We start from the raw sequence: 18631 nt of genomic DNA, 5'->3' as shown, positions 1-18631 counted from the left end.
GTTGAATGTTTGAAGTGGCTCGCTCAATTGCAACAGTGCAACAGTGGAAGGTAATTCAGAAGACGCATGTGTGGGTTCGCTCCTCTTTTTTTGACAGCTTTGTGATTTCTTTCCATATCCTCACATTTTTTTGATTTGCTTGTGTTGTCACTTCTCATGACACTTCTGTGTGTCTCGGTTTTGTTATTTCTTTAAAAACGTACTATCTGGATTATTCTACAAATTACAGCACTTGGAGTAATATGTGAATGGAAAGGAATCTTCGGTGCTGTATTATTTAGCAAATCATACTCAAGCATACTCTTTAATTGTCAGTAATTGTTAGGTTGCCGGTGAAATCACACATGAATATCTATCAGCCTTTGGAGTCACGTGCTTCCCCCGAAATAATCAGTTGATAATACATTTCCCAAATCCAGCCAACAGAAACAAATGATCCACGCAGTGGGATTTAATTGAAATGTGTAATTGCATTGTTATTCACGCTCGTTTTCATGCTAATGCACCACTCCATACATACGCCTTCCCTGTCATTTAGACACACAACCATACAGCACGCATTTATACTGAAACTGCACACACACACACATATAAATACACATACAAAATCAACTGATAAACAGGAAGAGACACAGAAACACACATCCACACTAACGCTGGAACATGCTTCACATACAAAGCAATGTAGTGTACACACATAGATGGGCAGGAAGACTGGCTGACAGGCAAGGAAACACACACACACACATATACACACACAGCATCCCAAGGCCTCTCCACATCTCGGTTAATCCAAGCCGTCAGTCAGTGCTTCAGGGCCTGGATGCTGCCGTTTGATTGTAATTGCAAAAACCGGAGGCGGACGAGTGAGAGCCGGGGATGTCGATAGACTGGTGGAGGGACGGAGGGATAGATTCCTCCTGCCTACCCACAAGCCCCCCGCTCAGCACGCTGTGTGACTTTGTGTCAGCAGTTTGTCTTGTGCATACCTAATGACGGCTCGTCAGAGGGGCGGGCTGGAGTCTGCCGCCGCCTGCTCTCGTTCGATCTCTTTTTCTCTCTACAGTATATCCCCTGGTCTTCTGCTGAATCCCAAACAAATGAGATTTTGCTTGAGGTGGTGTGCAGAGCAAGGCCTCTGTCTGCCTGTCTGTCTGTTTGTTAAGAAATCTCACAAGCCATAAAGGACCCAAAGGTTTTATTTAAAGTTTTTTTTTATTATTTTGTTATATTCCTCCTAAACTACCCATTCTTCTCTTGCCTCCTCTTCTCCCTTCACTCTGTCTCTTCCTGCAGCTCCGTCTGTCTTCTAATTTAAGTTGGAGGCCAGAATAACTCATGGTGAATTCTTTTAATGAAGAAACAGGGGGGGAGAGAGAGGGAGGCAGGGGAGAAGGAAAAAAAAGAGGAGAGAGGGAGGAGGAGGAGGTGAGGGCAAGGGCATCCAGGCAGACTGAGCAGCAAGAAATTGGAGGGAGAGAGAGAAAAAAAAAACAATAGACAAAGTGGGTTTGAAATGAAAAAAGAAAAAACAAAACAACAGCTTCTCCAATTAAGGAGAAGTTTTTTTGTTTTGTTTTGTTTCTTTGGTCATGGACAGTCAGTCACACTTGCTTTTGTTGAGTGTGTGATGAATTACACCCCTCCACTCCTTCTCCTCTGCCTTTGTTGTGGTGAAGCTCCAGCCGTTTGTACCTCCTACAATATCTTGCGCTGTGAATTCTCCATGCCTGTTTACCAACCAGGGTTCTTTTGAACTGGCATAGAGAAATGGCTTTTTGAAAAGTCTCTTTGATGGTGAGCCCAATTTGTTTTCACCGCTAAAAAAGTTTGTTTGAACGCTCTGAAATGTGGGCTGACGTTGGAAGCTGGGGCCTGTCCTGAGAGGGCTGCTGCTGCCTCCACTGCGCGACTCTTTCAGTGTGTGTGTGTGTGTGTGTGTGTGTGTGTGTGTGTGTGTGTGTGTGTGGGTGGGTGTGGGTGTGTGTGGGTGTGTGTGTGGTAACCCAGCTTGTATGATTTCAGTTAACCTCCAATGAGAATCACGTGTATTGTTATTAATCAATCAATCTCTCTCTCTCTCTCTCTCTCTCTCTCTCTCTCTCTCTCTCTCTCTCTCTCTCTCTCTCTCTCTCTCTCTCTCTCTCTCTCTCTCTCTCTCTTTAATTGTCTTTGTGGCTGTTGGTCTAAGTGAACACAAATCAATTTAATGGTGTCCAGAATTGTGCACAATAATAATAAAACATATATAAATACTTGTGTATTTATGTGTAAGGAAATGATCTTTTCTATTACACTCCTCTGCTGGAAGGTCTGAGGTCAGGGTAACAGATGATAGCCTTGCCAGCATATTTCAGTGGAAAAGTGGGTAACACGTCCTCAGCAATTTGGCTGCCAATTTATGCGTAATGATTCATCGTAAATATTTGCACATCAAAACAAGTTATGTGAAGGATGGGAAAGAAAACAAATAGAGCAGAACACAGCGAAATTCTTTAGACTTTTAATTTGAAATGTAAAATACTGCCAAAACTAAACTGGTGATTACAAAATACATGGAGCCTGCTGCATGTAATCTTTTGTACATTAATATTGTAGATTAATGAGGTGTGTGTATTTTCAGACAGTGGGCAGGAAGAGTTATAGGGTTAGAAATGAATTATTCTAATTAATATTATAATCATTTGCATTTTGTTTACTTTTAAACATTTAAACAAACATTGCTAGTACACAAGTTTTCCTGTGAGTTGTAGTATTTTCAAAAGTTGTCACTTTTAATCGTGAGAATTTGTCCTCACCATATTTACACTGGCGCATCTGATAGGATCCTATTACTCCCATGCAGGTCAGAATCTACCAACATGTGTAATTTGGGGTCTTCAATTGTGGTAATCATCTAATAACACGCAGATCAAGCACGTTACTGCTGGAGACATTTAGCCAAACACAAATTGCATAAATCGCATTAGTGTGCAGAAAGTTTGGGGGCCTAACAATCCTGATCAATCACCAGGCTTTCATATTTCCCACATCCTCCAGCTGAAGGACATATTCAGAGTCAGGCATTCATTTTTTCAGCGCAGTAATTCTTTTAATATACACCGATCACAGCGAGATATCTCTCTGAATTCAACCAATCACATTATTGATCAGCGGCAGGGCTTGATGGATTACTGAGGCAGACCCACTGACAGGCGGGCACGTCCAATGGGGGGAAGAGTTTTGCATCGCACCGATCAAACCAGACCCTCAAACCAGACTCCCCCTGCCCCCTGCCTCCCTCCCCACTCGCCTCCCCTCCCTTCTTTTGATCAGATTCATTTTGACAGTGATGCATACGTCTCTGCAGCACAGGGCTGGCTGGCTGACAGGAAATGCCACAGATCCCCTGAGAACAGAGGAACGGGGGATTAAACAGAGAAAGACGACCCCTTTAAAAAAGGGGTAAAAAGGAAATCGATGTTTCCTCCCTTTGCGGACGGCGAGGGCTGTTTAAGGATGCTGCCACTCGTGTGTTTTCTGTAGTCTTTTCACTTCAAAAGAGGACTCTTTTGTTTGTGTTTTTGTGTAGTGCTCGGTCTCAGGTTGGTCTGGTCTTCCCCTCTCCTGCAATAGACTGAAGTCCTACGTGGAGGTTAAATCGAAAAAAATCATTATTATCATCTCCTGCGCTGTCCTTGCTTTTCTCCCCATCCCCTCCTTCCACGCTTTACCTTCCTTTCTTTATTTCTTCCCACTTTTATCAAGGAGAAGTGAATGGCACACGTTTAATCTCTCCAAAGCGGTGGTGGGCCTGAAACACCACAGAGGCATGCGTTGGCTAACATTGAACTGTATTGGGTAGAGTAAATACAAAGGCAAGAGGGAAAAAGAAAAGCAGCTGGGGAAACACAAAAGGATGGAGCTGCAGATGGGAACTAACCTTGCCTGGGATTCTCTGATGTTTCTTTACAAACACATACACACACCTCCACCGCACCCATTACTGTCAACCCCTCTTTCTCCCTCTCTGTTTCTCTCTCAAGTCATCCTTTTTATTTGTCATGTTCAGAGGACAGCACCAAAGCATCTGAGGAATGGGAGGTTACAGTGTATTAAAGGAAATGTTTCACAAAAATGGCCATTCCCCTTTCAGCTGGAATAACAGAAGCTATGCAGCTACTGTACTTCAAAGCCGCCCAGAAAACTTCCCATGAAACGACTTTGATTGTCTGCATCTAAAGGGGGCAAGCAGAGGATTTTCCCCCTGGTGTCCCGGCAGCCTTTCTCACGTTGTTCTTGGCTCTTCTTAATGTTGTGCTTTGTAGCTTTATAAAAGGAATGGAGTAGGAATTTAATAGCTCTCAGAGACGAGTTGCAGACAGACAAAGAAACATGTTGCTCCACATTCGTGTTTGATAGGAAATAAACAAGTTTGGAGGAATATTCAAGCATCACATTGCACGTGAAGAATCCATCCTTACATTTACCAAAAAATATGATACCTCTGACAGATGCAGTGATTGCTGGCATGAGAATTTGTTCAGTATTGATATTAGTGATCTTGAACCTTTGAATCCATAGGCTGTAATAAATGTATGTATGTGTAGTCACTTGGACGTCACCGATTTTTGTGGACTGCCATTTTGAAGCCTCAAGTTTGGCAATTCAACCGTCGCCACATTTGATTTTTGGAGCCAGAAGTGACCATATTTCAACAAGAGGGTGGAGTTGACCCTAGCCCTAGCTGCTAGCTTGGTTAACACCAGTTAGCACAGTGGATTTACAATCTGTGGTTAACTGTCATAATGCTAATGCACATTTTCACCAGCGAAAAACTTTAAACTTTAAAACCATTACAACAAAACGTACTTACTGGAAAACCTGATCAGCCGACTCCTTATTGGGTCTTTTAGTACCTTATCGTCTATCTCACTCTAAATGGGACCATAATTCACATAATGGACATCATGCTGCAATGAAGAAGACTTGAATTGGACTTCTTTTTGCAACCAGTGGTCTCGCCCCCTGCTGGCCATTAGAAAGAATGCAGGTTAAGGCACTTCCACATTGGCTTCACTTATTTAGACCGGGAGCTACCTGGTTGTTTGAATCTCACTTACAAAGCAGCAACACTGAAGAGGATGTTATTAGTCATGTTTTTAAATGGCGAACAATTAACATTTGATAACATTTTAGAATGAATGTCATACTGAAATAAAACCATTCATTCATGTATCTCTTTTTATGTTATTAAAGGTCTCTTACCAACCCGTTTTGATGAAAGAAAATAGGAATACTGTGTCTGGGGAGAATAGAGGATAGAGGAAGTCAGTACGTGCAAATTAGTGAGCAGAAAAGGCAGCAGAAAGGAGGAAGAAACCAGAGTGAAGTTAAACTAGTTGTGTTAGTTTGAAGTGAGGAGGCTGTTGTTGGTTGGACTGTCTCCCTGACACACGCACACATGCACTCTCACGCATATATCCAACCCCACACACAACCTCTCCCCCCTCGCTCCTCCAATGGCCCTGTCGGTGTGCCAGGGCGGGTGATTACTGACGCTCTCCACCAATTATGGGCTGATTATTCCGCCGCGCTCTAATTGACTGGGGAGATATGCAAATGGCTGTCATTTGGGATGATAAAGGATGCGGGTGCTGGATGCCCCCTGCATTATTTAGCCTCGGCTGTACGCAGCGTGAAGGATGTGGCGTGCGCTTTAATTGCTGAGGAGAGAGAGGTTAAGCTGAACGAGCAGCTGAATTAGAAATGAGGAATTTGGGCCCTTTATTTATTTCTTTATTTTGCTCTTCTCCCTCCGTCTCGCTCTCTCTCACACACACCCACATTATACACACTATCGCACACTTTATGTCATGCGTTGTTTTTTCAGTTCTCTCTTGGGTGAGTGGAGAGGTGAGGAGGGGGTGGGTGGATGGCAGGATGTCATGCTGGAATGCCATAAATAAAAACATTAGTGGAACCAATACGTGCAGAACAAATAGGGTGAGTGTGAGTGTATGTGCGTGTGTGTGTGTGTGTGAGTTGGCGTAAGGGGAGGCAGTGAGTGGTCGGCTTGTGCATTAAAAACTAAAGTGTGAAGAACCTTTGCAGACTAATGAAAAAAAGTTTCAACAGCTCAGACAATAAACGGGCTCGCCCTGTCTCCCATGCCTCGGAAAAGCTGCCACTTTAAATGAAAGCAAATTAAAATACATACTTCTATGCAGAATACCAATGACCTAACTCGCCATGTGAAAGGTTGGACTCATGGGCGGGTGGTGATGGAGTTTGTAGATGGAGCATCTTCCACTTCAATACCTGCGGGTACAAAGAGGGCCAACCTCCATGTTTATGTAGACTAGGTTGGTTGTTCGAGTCACTTTACTGTCATTGTTGTTGGTGCAGAAAACAGTGGGAGGTGGAAGGTGGGGTCGGGGGGCGTTTAGTGAATAGAGCCCACTGGCTAAGAACCCCTAGCTGATACAGCTTGGCATATTATCAGGGGGAATCGGAGTGAAACTCCAACACTAATCCCTCTCGTTTGGAGACAAGCAGCGCCAGATTTGGGCGTCTTTAACAGCTTAGGGGTAATAGGGCCTCCAATGTCCCTTTCAAAGTGGCCCGCCCCATATCTCCACATTACGAGAGGCTTAAGAGCCGGGGCAGTTATCACTCAGTGAGCCCCCTATCTTACAACAAGCAATAATTGCTAATGCGGTGGAGTTACTGTTAGCATTATCACCAGATTTACTGAATTTATTGGAATCCTGAGTCAGGTGTCCAAACGACTGTTTGACCCTCTCGCCTGAAAACAGGAACAGTGAGTTATTCCACCGAGTGCTGGTGGTGGAAAACAGAGGGAGCTTTCTTCTCCTCTTATCGAGATACTGCGGTATTATCAAGAGATTGTCTGGGCTTTGTGTGAAGTGTGCTGGAGCAGAATTGAAAAGAAAAGCACAATTGCTTTTCTGTGCTACTGTGGTTGTCCTCCGCACAACTTTGGGAAGCCCTGAACAGTTTGTTCTTAGGCTGCTTTTGTTCCAGATAATAAAACAGAGAGCAACAATACAATCTAAACCAACTTAACCTTCCAGAAAGTGTAGAGTTTTTCAAATAACAAAATAGTTCCTTTGTAATCATAAACTGCTGTTAGTTGAACCTAACATTTGTGCACATTTGCTTCTTTTGAACACTGTCTATTGTCTAATGCAATTATATTTCTCTGCGCACTTTTTCAAAAGTGTTGAATCAGAAAAAAAGCACAACTGTGGTTGGTCTTGTGTTGGTCATGGTAGTAGCCCTAATGCTTTGGGGTTTGCTTCCTGCTCTGACCAGTCATTATAAAAATCTATACACTTTCAGCACTATAAAGGCCTCAGCATGCTTCAAACAAAGTCCTTGTGCAATCATCGAAAAGCATCTGAAAGTTCCTTTCTGTTAGTGGAACCAAGTGGGTACTGGTGGTCAATGTCCTGCTGAAGTAGTTAAACCTACACTCGGACCTGCTTAGAGGATGGTGTTCTGAAATGTTACCCAATGTATAGACAAACCGTTCTTAATGGTATTAAAATGTCCTGAGTGCAGCCAGTGCATGCTCACCCCATTTCATGTCTGGGTTGTTGCACACATGGAGATAGTATGTACAAGCAAGTGCAACATCATCTTCTTCTGGAAGAGGGGGTGGTCTAGTAGTATTTTATCATTTAGGTATTAAGTGCATTCATGTTACTTTTGGTAATTTTCTTTTCCTTGAAGTGTTAAGTTTCTTAATTACTGGCCCTGCCACCATACTCTGCATCTTCATTTATAGGCCTCCTAAATCTGCTTTTATCTACTGTTGTGCCTAAATATGGCAGGGTGATTCTTCTTGGTGATTTTAATATCATATATGTTGTCCTTCCAATTCCTTCATCTCTCATTTTTCAGATCTTATAGACTATTTTAACCTTATTGAGTGTGTTAAAGGGGGCTACACATTCTAAAGGTCACACCATATATTTGCTTCTCTCATCTGCTCTCTCTCTTGAGTCTCTTAATTGTGTTGATATGCTGGTAACTGACCGTAAAGCTGTTGTTTTCAAAGTTCCACTATAGCACATTCTTTCATTCTCAATGCTGGTTCTGCAGTTAAATTCTGTAATGCTTTTAATTCATCTTCCTTTAAATCCTCTCAATCCAGATGCTCCGTTAAATTCATTTAATGATCAGTGCCTTTCCATCCTCGACCTAATTGCACCGTTTAAGACTATAAAATAAAAATCAAATAACCTCCCCTGGTTGAACGATCACACTCGAGCACTAATAAGACTCTGTAGAAAATCTTATCATCATTGGAAGGTAAACATGTCTGAAATAGCACATAACACCCTTAACAAGCATATGTTAACTTATCAGAAAGCAGTTGAGCATGCAAGATTGGCCTATTTCTATGAATTAATATCCTGAAATCTTCCCAATCCTGTGTGTGAAGTTCTTTTTAGGGTAATTGATTCAGTTATTAATGGTGCCTCCACTTCTCTTTCTGTACCTGACTGTGAGCTGTCCTAAAAAAATCTCACTCATTTTGTTAATAAGGTGGAGATTATCAGGTCCCAAATCCAGCCTGATCTTTGCTTTCTTTCTATCTCCAACGTTAGTTCTGCCTCTTGCCATCACAATCTCAATGTTAGAGTCCCCCATATGAACTCCTCCTGCTCATCTCAGGCAACATCACCACTAAACTGCTAAAGGAGGTATTTTCCACTATTGACCCTGTTATTTTAGCATATTTTTTTAACAATATTCTGGCTTCTGGTTCTTTTACAGCAGATTTAAGAATGCTAACATTCACCCACTACTAAAGAAACCTAATTTGGACCCCCTGTCCTTAAGTGACTACACACCAATCTCCAAATTATCTTTTTTTATCTAAGTTTCTGGAGAAAGGAATTTTATCCCAAACTAATATCTTTAATGAATAATAAAAAGTTGTAAAATCTGGTTTCAGAGCAATTTATAGTCTTTCACTAATGACCTGCTGACAGACTTTCTTTTTTTCCCCCCTTGGCTCTCAGTTTATTACATTCATACCTCTCCAGCAGGACTTTTTCCCTTGCTCTGGGTATCTCTTCTTCTTCCTCAATGGCTCAGTTTAGTTGTGGTGTGCCTCAACGTCCTGTTCTTGGGTCCCTTCTGTTCTGTATATATGTGCTGCCTCTCAGCCAGGTTATTGAGAAGCTTGATGTGCTTTACCGTTTTTATGCTGACGACACTCAGTTAAATCCTAATAAAACCTACAGATCCAAGCAGTCTAGCAAATCTTAGAACTGAACTCTGATATTAAATCCTGAATGTCCCAAAACTTCCAAAAAATTGAATGAGAAGTCTGAGGTCCCTCTGCTCAGTCCCCCACATGTTTTCAGCTCTTTTGGTGCTACCTACACTCAGACCTGCTTAAAGGATGGTGTTATGTAATGTAATCTGTACTGACATACAATTCTCAATATTTTTGATATGTGCCGACTGCTGTCAGTGCAAGGTCACTCTGTAAATGACTGTTTGTTGTTGCACACTTGAAGATAGTGTGCTAACTGTGGCAGTCAATGCCAGACTTAAATGAGAGACAGTTGGAGCTTTTAGGGCACTTGAGACAGGAACATTTAGCATCCAAGCTCGTGGCAGAAGACAGTGGTCCATGAGTTGCATGCTAACATATTTGAGTGCCTGACTGGATGCTAGCCTAAAGCCCATGTGGGTTTTTGGTGAGCCGGAAGCACGCCAAACATCTCCCCTTGGTTTGCAAAGAGTGTCCTTGTCTGTATTTTGAGTCTCTCTGCCTTGTACCTCCTCTCCTCTCACTGAAGATTTCTCTCAAAGACCCTCAGGAGGTGGCAGAGACTCTGCTCGAGAACTCTTATCTCCACACACATGCTCTCATGCATACACATATGCCACTTTGCACACAAACACACACACATTATCTAGCAAAGACATACCCTGTCAAGGCATGTTCGCACAGTCCTCCACACACTCAAAAAAACCAGAGGACTTGTTTGGATGGAATGTGTGTTAACACATTTTGATCCGTATTTCATAGCGGAGCAGTTAAATCATCATATTTTCTATCAATTCTCATCATCATCACCAATTATCGTCATCATTCCAGCCTTGGTAAACGTTTCAGCTGATTGACATCAAAGAAAGAAATTATGGTGTGGGAGTTGTATTAAATCTTCCTCCACTAAGTCTCTCTCTTTCTCTCATTTCTCTTCTTTCTGTACTTAATAGCACTTAGTGAAGGGTATTACAGTTGGTGCTCTACATGGGGCATTGCATTAAAACCCTCTTTTACACATACACACGCACACATTCAGTAGTCCATTTGGAATCATTTGCATGGCATTTCATTTGGATTTTGCCTCAATCGATGGTTTGGGGGAGGATAAAAAAAGAAAAAAAAACATCTTTGTGTAATAGCATTTCCCTTTTAGTCTCCAGTGCGCCATAAAGATAGAAAGCACAGCGGCCGGAGCCGATAAATGAGTGCAGTGTTGCCATGAGCAGACCTGTCCCTCAGGCCTACAAACGATAGCTATTGGAGTTAATTACAGTTTACATCATCATATTTACCCAGAGAAGAGAAACTGAGAATAAAACTCGCCTCTGAGCCCACTGAGGTGTTATTTCTGTATACACTGCACCACAGTGAACTGGAGCATTATCGTCGCTATGTGTAACATTATACTGGTTTTTACTTTTGACCCATGGAAACACAGATCCTATGGAGACATATAAACATCATTAAAAACATAAATACTGTACGGAAAGTAGATACAAAAATAGCAGGTGTAGCCAATACGTCATGCCCATATATTTAATACTATACATGCACTGTGTAAAAGGCAACAGGACTGCTTCCTGACATTCACCCTTGCTGTGCCCACTTGTGGGTGATTTGATGGGAGTCTGGGACTGTCAGGAGGAATAAGGGGCATGGGGGCATTATTGAACCTGGGGGTAGATCTTGAGAATACAGGATGTTCTAGCTTCTTATGTGTTAGCTTTTCTGTGACTTGCACCCTAATACAATGAAAGTGAACAGAATTCCATCTGTGTTGCTCCCAGCATTGAAAAATGACATTTAAAAAATTCAACAGCAACATCTCTTATCCAGAAACAGAAATAGTCCCCATAAAAAAAACAGTTGACAGCTGTTCTGTGGGTTATCCCGAGTAAAAAGGGATACAGTTTCAAAAGTAATGTTGCTGCTGATTTTTTTAAATGTCATTGTTCAATGCTGTGAGCACCAGAAACAGAATTTCATTTACCTCCACTGTATTGGGGGTGGATGTATTGTATAACAAGTTCATTTTTACTTTGTAGTAAAAAAGTGACATTATTATGAGGTGAAGTGACATTATTCTCAGAGAGGCTTGCACATATTTCAATAAATGAAACCCATCAGTCAAATGTCAAGGTGAATAATTGCTACTGAGTTCATACAGTCTGTAAAGCAAAGTCTGTGTTGTGGTTCGGTGCTGTTTCAAGCCAGGAGGGAGGTTGTTTTGAGTGTCACCGCTCACAGTGCTCCGTTGCTGTGTTTGAGTTTGAGTTTCAGGCTCTAGTTAGCTTGCTAGCCATCTGGTGCAGAGCCCTCAGCCATACTATCCCTCTGACTGGGGTAGACAGAGAGAGACAGAAAAATTGATATTCAGTCTGTGTGTGTGTGTGTGTGTGTGTGTGTGTGCATGTGTGTGTGTCTGTGTCTGTCTGCGTATGTGTTTGTGAGAGAGAGAGAGACAGAGAGACAATGAGAGAGAGAAGTAGCCAGTTTCTCCAGTCTCTCTCTTTTCCTGTGGCCCACAAGGAGCTGCAGCCATTGGCTCCTCCCTGTCTAGACAGAGAACCACTTTCACATACACACACACACACACACACACACACACACACACACACACACACACACTCTCACACACACGCTTGGTGCCTTCTACCATAGCAACTTTGATTAATTCCCTGTGTGCGGTAAGATGAGACAACATCAGCACCATGGTCAGGGGAAAAAGGCCCATAGTTTGCTGGATGTGACAGCTCCCTGCTTCACACTGATGCTGTATATCCTGCTGGTGTCTGTATATGTGTGTGTGAGTGTGTGTGTGCGTGTGTGTGTGTGTGTGGGAGTGTGAGAGTGAGAGCAGGTCAGTGGTATGAGTGAGGGATGGGATGGGGAGTGTGTGTAGCCTCATCTGTCCCCTTGGCCACATCAGTACTCAAGCATGTCTCGCTGTGACAGCCCAGCAGCCTGTGTGCCTGTCACACACACACACACACACACACACACAAACAAACACAGGCACACTAAACGAGACAGTGCAGGCAGGCGCCAACACCAGCGAGGTGAAAGGTCATGAGCGACTGCCTCTCCAATGTTGTGTGAAATGTGTAGATGGCAGTCTCGGCCCATTATGCGCGTATATACGACTGTATGTGTGTGTGTCTTGAGGCGGGCGGGGGGCATCTCAAAGTAACTGGTTATTATCACCTCAATATTTTTCTTATTATGACAATTACATGCTCCAGGAGCGAATTAAGCGATACAGGACGCCAAGCGGGAGTGGTTGACAGCTATTTGGAGACTCAATGCACAGAGCAATTTGCAGCCCTGAGCCAAACAAATTGGATTTGGGCCACTTTGGATTGGGGCCCCAGATTGTTGGGCGTTTGGATCCTCCGACCGCACGCCTGCCTGGCTGGTTAGCTTGGCTGTCAGGCTTTGATTCTTTACTCATGACTATATAGTGTACAGTTAGCCAGGTAACACAACGCTCTGTGGCCCTTGACGAGGATTAAGTGTACATGTGGAAGAAGGTGTGTGTGTGTTGCTAAATGAATTATACTGATTGTGGAATGACTTTTTTACGGTAGTGTTTCAGCAGCCATAATGGAGTATTTACAAGTGACATTTATATAGTCTACGGGTGTTAAGGTTTACCACCCTTTCATGTTGTATAGTGCCACTACTATTTTGGTCTTGGGCCACACAGCTGTGCTCAAGTGTGTGTATAATCCAAATGAGCCTAACAGCCTCTAAACGAATTACTGGTACACATTTTCCCACCCTTAAACTGCCACTGGAAAAGCTGGCAACAGCACCCAATTAGGTGAAATGCAATTATTCCCATCCATTCACACGATTAGCCTGTGGGTTAACAACCTAGCTCTGCGTCAGGCTAGCGCTCGGTATTTTGGAAAAGCCATTGCCATGGTTACACCGGCTCTCATGGTAACCCCAGTGTGTCAAATGGGATGCAGCCGGTCGGTTGATAATAACATTCGGCCCTATTGGTGGAGGCAGCGCATTACATCACTCCGCTCAGCCTACTGCTTGACTCGATTGGCTGAGACAGGGGAATGGTACCAGGGGGGAGAAAGATAGCGAGAGAGGAAAGAGAGTGGCCCATGTGCTCAGTGGAGCGAGGGTAGATAATGCCAGGCAACAGACTGGCAGGCTGGCAGAGCGGGTGGGCACTCACAGCGGCATGATGGAAAACAAAGGCTTTGTGTGTCACCGTCGAGAGCGCATTAAGCAAAACCAGCAGCCATGGATGGACTGTTCCACATGGGGGGCACATAGAGGGAGATGGAAGATGCTTGTCTTCACTTTTTATGTGATTTAACACAGTGCCAGGGTAATGAGAAAAAGTACAGTGTTTGCCTGCTGCTGACAAAGAAGTGACTGTATGACAGAGCTGCATCAATTCAAAACAAATCCTGTTTTTGAGTCACAGCCAGTGAATTCAAGAATTGAAGTGTTTGACAGATATTTCTCGTGTTGATTCCACTCAGTTTATATTGAGATTGTTTGCAATATTCACTGTCTTTAGATTTGAGCATCCCCGTATGAAAGAGATTACAAACTCTGTGTTGTAGGATCTGCATATTGAAGCCTGAAGCTTATTGTTTCTGTACATGTGTCTGACCTTCTCCTTTTTTGCTGGAGGTAGGATCACATGGAAATAACATTATAACAAATAAGTGAAATGTTTTTTTTACATATTTGTACACATAATTGTAACATCATTTGTTTTAAACTTTTAGAAGTTCAAAGTTGGTGTAATTTAGACTTTGAGACCTCATAGTGAAAACTCTTGGTGACTCACAGGCAGACAGACAGATATCTGTCCATGGTGACAGTAATGGTTACACAGGGCTCAGGTGGGACAGGAGTGAAGGGACAACAGGCCTGTTATAGCAGGTAGGATCAGCTGGCATGCAACCACAACTCTTCCCTTTCCTCCCCATACGGGCACCAGCCAGGAAACCGGGGTCACTTACAGGTGACTTCCTCCATATTCAGCTACAGCTGGGACACAGCAGTTAATCTGGGAATGTGTGTGTGTAATGTGTGTGTGTGTGTGTGTGTGATGTGTGGTTACAGGGCAGCCATCACATCACATCACATCTGGCCTTCCCTTTACTTTTAGCACTAGCTCTCGTCCTCATCTTTCATACTCTTCTCACTCGCTCCCACACTCAACACTTTTATGCGGTGAGTATTCTGTCAGCAATATTGTTGGGGATTCCCTGGAATCAATTCAGAAGGGGGAGGACCTACTAAGCACACACACACACACACACACACACAGACATGCACACACTCACACAAATACACAGTCCTCCTCTCACCACAGGGAATGAAAACTGTAATATGAACTCACCCTTGGTCTGAATGAAAGCCCATAACAATTCATTTTCACCAGGGCAGCGTGTGTACAGTAGTAGCTTATTCTGTGTGTAATGTTTTTGCTCCTCTACCGAATTGACCACTGTCATCGAGACTGTGCAGGCTTTATCTCAGTGGTTACAGAAGGTCACGGAAAAGTCGACCACTGTTTGTGCACATCCAGAATAAACTTTTCAACTTAACTAACCAATAATGCCTGTAATGACAGAATTGGTATTATATTAAAACTTTTATATATTTATATATTATACAATCAGGTGTTTCAGCCAAACAATAATATTTCAACCATGCTGACATTTTTGAAATACTGTTTTTCATGATATTTTAACAGTAAAAAAAAATGTTGTGCTTGCTTGAGCTTATGTTTAAATTTTCCACCTGCTGCATGTCGCCTCTCATCGAATGCTTGGTTGAGCTTCATAAATACTCACTGTAAATCCTTCTGTTCCAGGATCTGTCTGGCTCCATTGATGACCTCCCCACAGGGACAGAGTCTGGTCTGGGCTCAACGGTCAGCGCCGGCGGCTCCTCCAGCAGCAGCAGTAGTAGCCAAGGGGAGCAAGGAGGCACCAGTAACCAGGGACAGTCCCCGTTCTCCCCCCACGCCTCCCCACACCTCCACAGCCAGAGGAGCGGGCCCTCTCCCTCCCCTGTGGGCTCGCCTGCAGGCTCCACTCAGTCCCAGCAGTCCCGATCAGGCTCTGGGCCCATCTCTCCTGCCAGTGGACCCTCTGCCAACACCACCGCACCAGGTAGAGTTCCCATCAGATCTTCTAAAAGTATGCACACATGATTCATGATAATGTGATTTCAGCTTGATGAAAGGTGCAACTTGTAGCGTGCTAACTCTATTAGTTTAATCACCACAAACAAACAAGCCCATCGTTGAGAAGATTTGCAACCTGAACCAGACACCACACTGCATTTTACATCGTGTACCACCATGTTGTATATTCCCTGGGAAATTGGCAAAATTGCTTTACAGCTTAAAGGGAAATTGCTTTGTGCCATCAAACAAGAAGCTGCTGTTTGAAAGCAAATTACACAGTCAGTGATATCACATCAGGTGTATTAACTTTGACAGCTAATGAAAAATAGCTGTTGTGACATCACTGATTGGGGCGTGGCCAGGACCGTGTGATTCCGTGTTGATAACCTCTTTGAATATATAATATTTGACGTGTCTTTGAGGGAGCGCTATTAGTAAACTTGTTGCTGCTGTAAGTATTTTGCAGTTATCACACCTACATTTCTGCTTGACCTTTCCATTTATTTTGCTATTTAAAGACTTAAGCCTGATTTCATTTGTTTTTTAAATATGTGCATTTAAAGAGGATTTTAAAAAGGTCATGAGGAAAACTTACCCTGAAGCAGAATACTAGTTTCCTCAAATAACAACATGACAACATTTACATGTGTGCATGTTTTGCCCCGTCTATTGTCACGCTAAAGCCTTTGCATTTTGTAAACAAATAAACCAGACCAGGAAAAAATAGGGTCACAGAGGGGAAGCTAATTTATTTCTTTCCTTAATCATTGTTTTAATTAAATATGATTGCCCACCATATTATACATATGTATAAACTGAGCTTGGTATGACCTCTTTTTGGAGCCAGATGACCCAAAACATAAAGGTGGCAACATCTTGCTTTAATAGGATAGGACAATCTTTTTTTTTCTTATCTCCAACTCACTGTTTAATCTATCCAGATCAATTTTCATTCTGCCAGTTTAGACAGAGGATGAGGCTGAGTGCACACTGCAGCAGAAGACCAAATAATATCAATCCAGCATGTCTAGACTTTGATATCTCTGGTCCATGTCAAAAACTAATTTAGACTACTGAAGAATATTACAGCTTAGTGCAGAACACTTCATGGAATATGTCTCATTCATTTTCTTGACACAGTTTTTGTCCTTGCATAGTAGGGATTTGTTAAGTCTTTGATCATGGCGTTGTAGAAGCACATCACTACATTGCAGTGGAATTTCAATGAAGTCCATTTCCCTACTACCTGTGGATGGCACAAGTATTTCCAACATTTATGTCTGGACAATATTTCCTCTCCACTCTGAATGTTAATGAATTGAGACTGACTGGTAGTGGAGGACCTCTCATCTGATTTGTAGTCTTATCCAAGACATGGCAGACCAAACAAGGCACCAACAGGATTATCAGACAGTGCACGGTGTGTCTGTCTGTCTCCTGAGGCCATAGCAGAGCACGTAACCATTTAGATAAACACTGAGCATAATAAAAGAGTGTGGATTTGATTCGCTTCCGACAGGCATTTGAATGTGTGCGTGCGTGTGTGTGTGCACGTCATTCCCGCCCGACCTCCCCCGTCATCCAGCCACCTCTCTGCCCGACTGAGTGGCTGACCGGCTTATCAGCATATCTCAGACCTGTCAGTCACTCTGACAAGGTGGGGCAAAATATCTTGAGTCGAATCCTGATGGATCGTGTTTGGTTGGTAACCCTAGATTTTTCGAAACTCTTGGAACATTTACTCGCATTATTCCTTAATTATGTGCGTTGTTTGTCATTGTAGAAAATAATTATGTTTCATGATGTGACAACGCTGTAGTTAAGATCTGGTTAGGGAAAGGTCATGGTTTGGATTAAAATGATCCCTCTCCCGAGATCTTTCACCAATCTAGGGTTACCATCTAAACACGACCACCGTGATGCCAGCTCCTCCTCCTCCTTCTCTCCTCACAGCAGCTTACCAGAGTGATTGACACTAATGAAAAACTGGGACAGTGGTTTTCCAGGCGCCCGTGCCAAGAATCATGACGAGAATCCGGAATGAGGCGGCAAAGACGGGAAGCGAAACCGATCGCTGGGACATGATTAATAAGAAAATATTTAAAAATATTCCCCATGCCAAATAAATGGTGATAAAGCGTGGAGCAGTGAGTAACATCTGGCATGTTTTAGCGGCTGTACTACAATCAGTTTGAATTAGATCAAGGAGCATCCAGCCTAAGAGAGACACAGGAGAACTAATGTGGTTAGCACACATCTGATTACTAATGCTCCGCTTTCTAACACTTCATCACAAGTTAGGACACTTTGGTTGCTGTTGTCGTTTTAGTTCGGTACAAGTCAGTGAAGAGAGGAGCAACTAAAAAAGAAAGTAAGCAACACTGTTTGTTTGTTTGTGTGTGTGTGTGTGTGTGTGTGTTTTTTCTGAGATTTGTTCATACTCCCACTAATGTTACCTCTGCATCTATATAAAAAAAAAAACACCTTCATTATTCAAACCAGTTTTGTGAACAACAGTGTCCAATAATTCATCAAAACAAGCCAAACACTAATAAGCTAATTAATTAGCTTCAGTCAAGAAAAAGTCAAAACACAACAAATCTCACGGCTGCATTGCATTCTGGTCCATTAAGGCTCCTTTCAGTGGAATCACTGGCTCTGCTATGATTCTGCCCCGCAGCTAATGTCAGAATCTATTGTTTACATTGATGTTTTAGGTAGTTTGACATTTTTTCTCCTGTTAAACCCAATTGTAGCTGTGTTGTCATATTGTTTATTGGTTAATTATACACCCAAAGTCCAAAGAAAATACACTAAATGATGAAATGATAAGTAAAATGTACAGTCGTAGCAGCAAAAGTGTTAAAGTTTGTTAGGGTGAATAATCCCTTTCAATACAAACTAAAATACAAAATTGGGTGCGTGTGTGTGTGTGTGTGTGTGTGTGTGTGTGTGTGTGTGTGTGTGTGTGTGTGTGTGTGTGTGTGTCTCGCCGGTCAGCCTCACTCGGTGGAGTGATGCGACATGTCACACGGCTGAGCACTCACGGGACACACGCTACCCTTGACAGCGGTCAGAGAGAAGCAATTTCATCATGTCATCCTTTCACCTGGCTGTCAAACACACATACACACACACACACACACACACACACACAC

The 18631-nt window shown here is 42.9% G+C and overlaps 1 protein-coding gene across 1 annotated transcript in view; it reads left to right on the top strand.

Annotated features, from left to right (window-relative positions):
- Positions 1 to 18631, top strand: part of LOC134000444 (AT-rich interactive domain-containing protein 1B-like) — a 179179-nt gene that overhangs the window by 110553 nt on the left and 49995 nt on the right. The window contains 1 exon segment of the mRNA XM_062439784.1: positions 15156 to 15456. Within this exon segment, the coding sequence (XP_062295768.1) occupies positions 15156 to 15456 (301 nt within the window).

Source organism: Scomber scombrus, chromosome 19, assembly GCF_963691925.1.
Source record: "Scomber scombrus chromosome 19, fScoSco1.1, whole genome shotgun sequence".
Taxonomy (NCBI): domain Eukaryota; kingdom Metazoa; phylum Chordata; class Actinopteri; order Scombriformes; family Scombridae; genus Scomber; species Scomber scombrus.
This window is presented reverse-complemented; position numbering and strand designations above follow the sequence as displayed.